This window comes from Echinops telfairi, unplaced genomic scaffold, assembly GCF_000313985.2.
Source record: "Echinops telfairi isolate 266 unplaced genomic scaffold, ASM31398v2 ScPeMD7_7400;HRSCAF=8409, whole genome shotgun sequence".
Lineage (NCBI taxonomy): Eukaryota > Metazoa > Chordata > Mammalia > Afrosoricida > Tenrecidae > Echinops > Echinops telfairi.
Window position 1 is genome coordinate 44,450,378 of NW_022111300.1, and position 9,055 is coordinate 44,459,432.

General features: G+C 50.7%; 1 protein-coding gene across 10 annotated transcripts in view; it reads left to right on the plus strand.

Annotated features, from left to right (window-relative positions):
• Positions 1 to 9,055, plus strand: part of NEDD4L (NEDD4 like E3 ubiquitin protein ligase) — a 208,066-nt gene that overhangs the window by 153,997 nt on the left and 45,014 nt on the right. For all 10 annotated transcript variants that reach the window (XR_006680652.1, XM_004703012.2, XM_004703013.2 and 7 more), the window contains 2 exons: positions 5,391 to 5,523; positions 7,153 to 7,329. Coding sequence is in view for 9 of the 10 variants with exons in the window: in XM_004703012.2 (XP_004703069.1) it covers positions 5,391 to 5,523; positions 7,153 to 7,329 (310 nt within the window). In the remaining variant the exon portion in view is untranslated. The remainder of the gene's footprint in view (positions 1 to 5,390; positions 5,524 to 7,152; positions 7,330 to 9,055) is intronic.

Consider the following 9,055-nt stretch of genomic DNA (forward strand, 5'->3'; position numbering starts at 1 on the left):
AGACAGCACCACCAGGGTTCCATATGACAGGATCCACCAGAACCAGACGGACTGCCATAGGGTCTCTTTGGGCTCACGCATGCACTTGGATAGGGATCATCACTGTCTGATTCAGACTTGCCGGGCATTCCTGGAAAAAAGGGTTTGGCGGGGGGAGGGGGGACACTGGACACAATGTTGAGGCAGGTGATCTTTGTTTACATGTCTTTGTCCCCGAGAACCAAAAGTGAAACAAAAAGACATAACTGCTGACGCTGGCTCATCAGCAGGATGGAAGCCACAGGAGGAAGAAAAGCTGTGTGTCTTAATCCCTGCTCAGGTTCACGTGCAGTGAGGAGGGTCAGGCTGTGACTGTCCCCAGCAGTGGAAGGCTGAGACCGAGCCGGGAACGATGGTGGGAACGGAAGGAGGGCGTCCCTGTTCAGAGGGCATGGCTCCTGCAAAGGAAGGGGGCAGACGGGGGGAGGGGGGAACACATGAGGAGATGTTTCTATGGCAACCGCTTCCTCCCACCCAAGCTTCTTGGACGTCCAGGGCTTTTTGTTCTTGACTTTATTTGCTGTACTTCACCAGAGCCCATGCACCTCCTGAAATTACTTTCAAGAATGCTCTTTGCTCAAAAATAATTGCTGCATAGTTCAGTTTTCACAGAAGGCCACGGCCACTCTTGGTGGAAGATGGAGCGGGCGGGGAAGCGTCTTTGATGATGAGGCTGAACCTGAGGAGCTCAGGCTGTGACTGCCTGAGCTAAGTAAGCGCAGAGTCAGGCCAACCTCGTGCCTCTCGATTCCAGCCTGTTCACTGCCGCACCCGGGCCTTCCCCCCAGCCTGGTGCCCCTGCCCCGCCCCATTTACAGTCTTGACTGACTCCCATCAACCCTAGACAACCTGTGGGTTGCGACCCCTTTGGGGGTCAAACGACCCTTTCACAGGGGTCGCCTAATTGATTACAGTAGCAAAATGATAGTGATGAAGTAGCAATGGAAATAATGTTATGGTTGGGGGGTCACCACACATGAGGAACTGTATGAAAGGGTCTGGGCTCGAGTTACCTGTCTGGACAGAGACCATGTCTTCTTACAGGCGGACTCCCGGTGAACCAAACCAAGCCCACGGACACCGAGTCATTTCTGACTCGTAGCCACTTACAGGACAGAGTAGGGCTGCCCTACAGGATTTTCAAAGCCGTAAATCTTTACAGAAGCAGACTGCCACATCTTTCTCCTTTAGAGAGTCTAGTGGGTTTGCACCAGCGACTTCTGATTTGCAGTCAAGCACTTTAGGTACTGTACCATCAAGGCTCCTGAACCCTTAGCGCCGACCCTATCTAAATGAATGATGGAGTAAAGATGAGCCGCTTCTCAGATGACATAGGCACTTGGCTAGGGAATCGTCCAGAGCTTCGGCGCTCTGAAGCTGAAAGTGGCCAGTTTCGGTCCGGAGGTGGATGTTTAAACCCCCACCCCCAGCCCGCCCTCAGACTGTTCCTGACCTCATCAGCATATGTTAACCGGGAACTTCATTCTGTAGAACCGAAGTTACTGAAATGCACGTGAAGAAATTGCATCCTGACATTCTGTAAATGGCGACCGGTCTCTCCATCGGCCAGACACTGACCACGGCCTCCCGCTTGGCAGTAACCCGCAGGCCCTGCGATGGCTCAGGGAACGGCTGAGCATGATGGCGCCCGGAGCTGAGCCCGGCAGGCCCTGAGCTTGGATCCTTGACGGATTCGGGTTTCCCACCATCAATCATCATCAGCATTCCCAGGAAGGTCAAATGAACGTTTATGGGAAATGAATGAAGCCAACTGCAAGAGCCATTATTTCCTTGCTCCCAGTAAATTCATGTTTCAGTTTTCACTTGCCCACCCATGACTGTTTTTAAATGTCTTTCCAGGGGGCAGGAGGATCCCTGTGTGAACACCCACACCCGACCCTCCGAGATTCTAGCCTTGAGTCGGCGTCTCAATAGGCAGTAGCCATTACTGGCTTCCACTGACTGTTAATTACTGAAGGAGGCTTAGTGACGTGTAGTGGGCTTGCATGTTGGCTGCTAACTGGTTGGGCAGCAGTTCAAGCCCACCAGCTGCTCCTTGGGAAGAAGATGAGGCTTTCTGCTCCTGTAACAATCTCCAGCCTCAGAAACCCAGAGGGACAGTTCTGCCCTGTCCTATCATGTCAGCTGGGCATCCAGGACAGTGGGTTTGGTTTGTGGTGACTCAGGTGCTAATCCCACCCCACCCCAAGGCTCCCAGAAGAAAGACCTGGTGGTTGGCTTTGCTAAGAGATGTGATAGCCAAGAGACCCCTTTGGGCTGCTGTCCGTCAGCATGGGCGTCACCACGCCCCGGCAGTGACAAATGCTCATTGATGGGCTTGTTGGGTAAGAAGCAGGATGGGCATACGTGGTTTTGAACATCCCCGCTTTTAAACTATTAGAAAGAAGGAGCCCCATGTGCTTCTGAAGGGTGTGAGATGCAGCCACAGCCGTGGTAAATCCTCACTCCTCTGCGTCTTTCGGGGGGCCGTGACAGTGCAAGTGTGTGCACAGCACCTCAGTAGACAGTACACGCTGTAGACACTCAGTGTTGATTGGATCAAAAACCATAGCGGTCATTTTGAATGAGGATTGCAAGCCTCCGAGGAAGCCCTTGGGTAGAGAGAACGTTGTCAAACGAGGCCCGGCATGATTAGGTGACGTTGTTTCATCTTTCATAAGAACCGAGACGGTGCCGGGAGGCTCCTTGGCTTCTCGGGGACCACTCAGTATTTCACAAGTTCCCCCAATGTTCCCGGCCGTTTTCCTTCCAGGAGGTGTTTCTGCCCCACAGCGCACAGCCTGGCATCTTTTTATAACTGTGTTTGTGCTCGAGAATCGAACGGTGTGTAAAAATAACTGAAGCCTCTTCCAATCTTCTAGGAGGTGACTTGTGGTAACACCCGTGGGCTCGTGGGTCACGGTCTCCTCAGCACCCTTGTCTGCCTTGGTGTGAACGATGTCCTCGCCAGGCAAGATCCTGTCGGTGCTCTTTAAAAACCTCTCTCTCTTTAGCGTGCTCATCTCAGCCCAATCGAGTGTTATCATCTAACATAAGGATAAGATAGGCCTGACATTCGTTTTCCTGCCAGTATGAAAGCTTGTGTATGGTGTGTGCAAATGTTAGCAATCAGGGCTTACAATGTAGCTGTGGCTTGAAGAGAAATTAACCTTCACGCTACCCACTTGTCCCAGAAAATCCAGCCTTCAAAGTTTCATAAAATGGGCGAGCATTGTGATCAGTTCCCCCTTATTCCCCGATCTTCCCCTTCCCCTCATGGTATCCCTACTCTCATTATTGGTCCTGAGGGGTTTATCTGTCCTGGATTCCCTGTGTTGAGAGCTCTTACCTGTACCCGTGATCATGTTCTGGTCTAGCTAGCTGGGTTTTTTAAAATAGAATTGGGGTCATGCTAGTGGGGGGAGAGGAAGCATTAAAAACTAGAGGGAAATTGTATGTTTCATCAGTGGTATACTGCACCCTGACTGGCTCATCTCTTCCTTGTGATGATCTATATATAACCCCCTTCCATGGACAACAGAAAAGTGGGTGAAGGGAGACAGTGGTCGGTGCAAGACATGAAAAAAATAATAACTTATAAATTACCAAGAGTTCATGAGGGCACAAGGGTGGGGCAATGAGCTGATACAAGGGCCCAAGTAGAAAGAAAATGTTTTGAAAAGGATGATGGCAACATCTGTACAAATGTGCTTGACACAACGGATGGATGGATGCATTGTGATCAGAGCTGTAAGATCTCCCAATGAAATGATTTTTAAAAAAAAAACAAAATGGGCCATCAAGGGCCAAGAGTTTCTTTGTGGCTGCCGGCAGCAGTCAGTGGCTGGGGGCCTGCAGACTCCTCATGGGGTGCCAGCAGTTCATCGAAGACTCATAAAATTGTGCATCTGTCAATTCTGATGAAAACCACCCGATTCCACTGTGCCTACGATAAGGAGCCTCTGGAATATTTGGAAGTGCTGCCTTGTGACACCTCTTTCGTTCATGGACCATGGCAGCCTATGGAAAGATTCCATGAAAGTTTACAATCTAAATGACTGGCCCCCAACCAGTAGTGCCCCCACAGGAAGGCGGCCTGAAATTTATTCCCCAAAAAAAGCTTCCAGAGTGGAACGGATGTTTTCAGATCCTGAGTGAAAACCTTTTTTGATGACAAAAACATACAATAGGCGGTGACTATGTTCTCTAAGGAAGTGGGACCACCTGTTGTTTCTGTGTTTGTGAAGGTAGCTGCGAGACATGCACGTGTGTAGTTGTGGGATGTGATCAGCGTGAAACCCACAGTTGTTGGAAGCATTCCTATTGGGTGTGGAGCTCTGAGTGTGGACCAATGGTTAATCGACCAGAGGCGGCAGCCTCCTTTCTAGACCACCAAGGAGCCGCAGTTGACTCACCGGCGTGGGGGCTTCCCTCTCACCTCCAAGGGCCTGCCTTGTGCGTGAAAGAGGCCCAGATACTGTGACTGGTGCTTTTTTTAATATTATTATTTTAAGGTTTATATCTTCTTTATTAGTTTGTGTGTCTGTATCTTTTTTTAAATCATTTTATTGGGAGTTCTTACAGCTCTTATAGCATTCCATACATCAGTTGTATCAAGCCTATTTGTACATCTGTTGCCATCATCCTTTCTAAAACATTTCTACTTGAGCCCTTGGTAGAAGCTCCTCTTCCCCCCCCCCCCCTCGTAAATCCTTGATCAATTATATAGTGTCATCATTATTTCATATCTTACACTGTCTGCTGTCTCCCTTCACCCACATTTCCGTTATTAGTCCCCCTTTGCGGGGGGGATGAGGGGCTATATATCCAACCTTGTGATGGGTTCCCCCTTTCTCCCCCTTCCCCCTCCCTGACCGTCCCCCTACCCTCATGGTATCGCCACTCCCACTACTGTTCCTGGGGGTTTATCTGTCCTGAATTCCATGTGGACTGGTGCTTTTGGTAAAAGTGCTGTTGTTTGGTCAACATGCACCTAGAACAGCCAAATCCGGTGGGAGCATTCTTATCATTGATAACAGGACAGTTGCCAATGTTGGCTGAGACCCGAAAGAGCCCAGGATTTTAGTGCATGTGGGTTTCACAGGGTGTCCCTGGCTGGTGCGGAGAGCCAGCACACCTGGCTGCTAATGGCAGGTGAGAGGGACACAGCCACGCAGGAATGCCTTATTAGGAAGTCCTGGTGGGCTACTTTATTCAGGGGGGTGGGGGGACAGCCATTGAAAGCCTGTGCAGCGGAGTGGCCTCACAGGCAGTTGGTTGCTATAAGGAACTTGGTGAGAGTCCACTGCTGTTGGAGGCCCCTCTCACTGTCTCTTCTCCGTGCTTCCCAGGGACGTCTCTTCCGAGTCTGACAACAACATCCGGCAGATCAACCAGGAGGCCGCCCATCGGCGCTTCCGCTCCCGCAGGCACATCAGTGAGGACTTGGAGCCCGAGCCCAGCGAGAGTGGGGACACCCCTGAGGTAGGGCTGCTTCAAAGGCTCCCTAGTTGATGTCATCTTATTTGTTCTCCCAGTAACCCCCACCCGGAAAGAAAAGAGCAAGCTCCTACAGCTAATTCACTTCCATCTGGAGGTTAATTCATTTGGAGAGGGCTTGCAGGAGCCAAGGGGCCCTGACGCCTTGTAATGGGTTATGCACAGTCAGCAGTTCAAAACCACCAGGTGCTCCCTGGGAAGAAAGATGAGGCGCTCTACTCCCGTAAAGAGTTACAGTCTCAGAAACCCACAGGGACAGTTCTACGCCCCCTTGTGGGGCTGCTATCCATCAGAATCGACTTGCTGGCAGTAAGCGTGCTTTTTGGTTACAAATAACCGTGCTGGACAAGTACCTGCTGTGTTTCTCATTATAAAAGGGGACAACACTGTGTTCCGCCTAGACTCTATAGAAATCCTAAGATAGCTCCACTTTATATCCCTCCCCTGGGTAGCCATACCTCCTGTGGGGCAGCATGTGGAGTCTAGTTGAACAACTGACTGCTCTAACTAGTTTTAACTGTGGGGTTGTGACATCGTGGAAGAAATTCATGATCAAGAAAATTCAGAGTTTGCAATTGTACCCTTCCCGTGGGTTAAGCTGCAAAGTGGCCATGGCCAGCAGGTCCCAGCTGCTTCCCCAGCTCGTCCAGGTAGTCTGGGAGTCCCCTGTGTCAGGAAGGTGACCTTCCACAGAACATTCCAGTCCTCAAACATGGAAAACACAAATAATGACTCCACAATAAATCCACCCAAAGTTTGGGCACCAAAACCAACCAGGCTGCCACCCAGTCATCATCGACTCTTAGCGACCCTACAGAACAGGCAGGTCTGCCCTGGGAGGTTCTGAGACTCATACTCTACACCAGTGTTTAATGATGGCTCCCAGCATGTTTAATCGAGTCACAGAAAAACCCGTGCAGATCCCTTGTACGTTCCTGTAGGTGATTCATATCTGCATCAGTGTCTACTGAATGCACGCAAATATTAACTGAGGGACCGTCTAGCACCCTGATTGATGCTGCTGAACTCCCTGCCGTCTATCAAGTCGGGTCTGCATCGGAGCAACCCGATATGATGGGGCAGAACTTCCCGTGCGAGCTTCCGAGGTTGTAAATCTTTATAGGAGCAGAAAGCCTCATCCTTCCCACTCTGACCAGCCATTGAGTTCCAACTCCTGACCTCGCAGCGATCAGTCAATTGCACAACCCACCACGCCCTCAAGCCTTCTCCAAGATCCTGAGGGTTGCAGACAGTCACTAGCTCTAGAGATGAGTCACTGCTCAGAGAGAGATGGGATTATAAAAGGGTTGCTCCCACCACAGCCTTCAGGATCATGCTTCCATAGTTCAAGCCCAGCCCTGCCACTTACCGGCTCTGCTACGGCAGGCAGTTTGTGCCCTGGGCCTCAGTCTCCCCATCTGCACATCGGGGGCTAGTAGTCCTAGTGTCCTCAAATTCTTGTTGAAGATTGCGTGTGCTCTGTAAATGGTCATGATAGCGTTGCAATGGTGATTATTCTTACGGATTTTTTTAGTTGGGGGGGGCGGGGGGGAGCAAGCACCAGGGAGGATCCCTAGGTTCTAGAATTGACCGCGGTGTCTCGTTCCTTGAAAGCCTTGGGAGACCATCTCAGAAGAAGTGAATCTCGCAGGGGACTCGCTCAGCCTGGCCCTGCCACCCCCACCAGCCTCCCCCGTGTCCCGGACGAGCCCCCAGGAGCTGTCGGAAGAGCTGAGCAGACGCCTTCAGATCCCCCCGGACTCCAATGGAGAGCAGTTCAGCTCTCTGATCGTAAGTGGTGGCCTGGTTTCGCCGAGAGGTTGAGCAAAGGGTGTCTCGTTGTCCAGTGTCTTTGGAAGGGGTTGGGGTGGGGTGGGACTGTGCATGTGTATAATGACTAGGGCTCATCGCAGCGCCCCCCCAGTACTGCCCCTTCTCCCCCAGCTTCCTGGGATCAGCCAGACTGTTCCAAAGCCCGCCCACAAAGATGAGACTGCCTTCATTAGTGAAGAATTTGCAGGAATGAGATTCTGGGAGTTGTGGGCTTGTCCGCTTCACAGTGGTAGATTTCCTCTCTTCCCAGCTGATAGCTCATCCGCAGTTCCTGCTCACAGAGGTGGTGGCTTATGGGGAACCCGAGAGGTGCCGCCTTACCCTGACCGATAGATCCCTCCCACTTTACAGAGAGGGCATGGCAATGATGTGATGTTCTGCTGGTTAGAATGGACTAGAGAAGACAGCCAAGCCCCCAGAGTGCAACGCCTTAAGAGAATTCTAAAGCATGACACTGATTTCCAGGGAGAATTTGAACTTGGGTCCTCGGCTGTCTGAGAAGCTCCTTCACCAGGACCCTAAAGTGGGGCCTCCTGCCGTGATGGAATCCACTACAGAAGCCTAAATGCAGGGGCCCCATGACGGGTGCAGTACAGAACCATGCAGGATAAGCCACTGGCAGTGCCCACTGGTGCACAGAACTTAGAACAAGGGAAGTGCCCATGCTTCTTGAGTAATTGAACTTGAAGCTGGGCGATAGAAAACGATGGTGATGAAGCCGTTGGACACAGCCTCCTGGACGCAGCAGGCATCCTGGGGACGGAGTCCATGTGAAGGATGGCAGGGCCACAAGCGTAGACTTACAGAGGGACCCAAAGATAACAGGCCTGCCACCAGTGACCAACAGTGTGTTTATCACAAGAGAGAGCCGCAACCCATATTGTATGCGGGGTTACCTAGTTAATGTGGTTTTCTATTAAAATTCTAGGAGTGTTTTTCCAAAAGAGATGGGATTTTAGTTCTAAAGGGACAAGGTTACACACACACACACACAATGGTTGCCTTGATGGGATGAATTGGTGAGACTGTTGCTATGGGAACAGCAACATGATGGATCTTTTATGTTTAAAAACCTAGCAAAGGAAGGACCATGGCAATTGTACAGCGAGGTGGGAAAATCCATTTTTTCAACATAGTGGAGCTAGCATTTCTAGTTGAACATTGATTTCTAAATATTCATTAGGTAACCCCTGCATTTAATTATTCCAGACACAGAACATCTGTCAGACTCAAGCGCAACGTGGCACGAATTCTAAGCTGGGTCACACACTTAAAGATGCATGACTAGGGAAGAGAAGTACTCTTAATTTTTGCTTATCAAGGTCACTGGATATTCAAGGTCAGCAGCCTGAACTTGCACTAAAGAGCAAGTCCTTCACACCACTCACTGAGGAAGACCCTCAGACCCACCGGGGCATGCAGGCAGCTGGTATTGGAGGGTCCGGTGGCTGGTTGAGCCTCCTTCTGTGGCTTGTTTATTTTTGCCGTAAGTGCTAAGAGAGGCCCTATCAAAATCCCCAGTCTGCTTAAAACCCAGAGCCTTGGAATGAACGTTCACTTGCCTTCTAAAGGATGTTTTTCTCTGCTCTTGAAAAGCTGGTGGCTTCACGTGTTCTTCTAGAGCGGTGGAGAGGGGGGCGGGGAGATGTGTGTGTGTGTGTGTGTGTGTGTGTGTGTGTGTGTG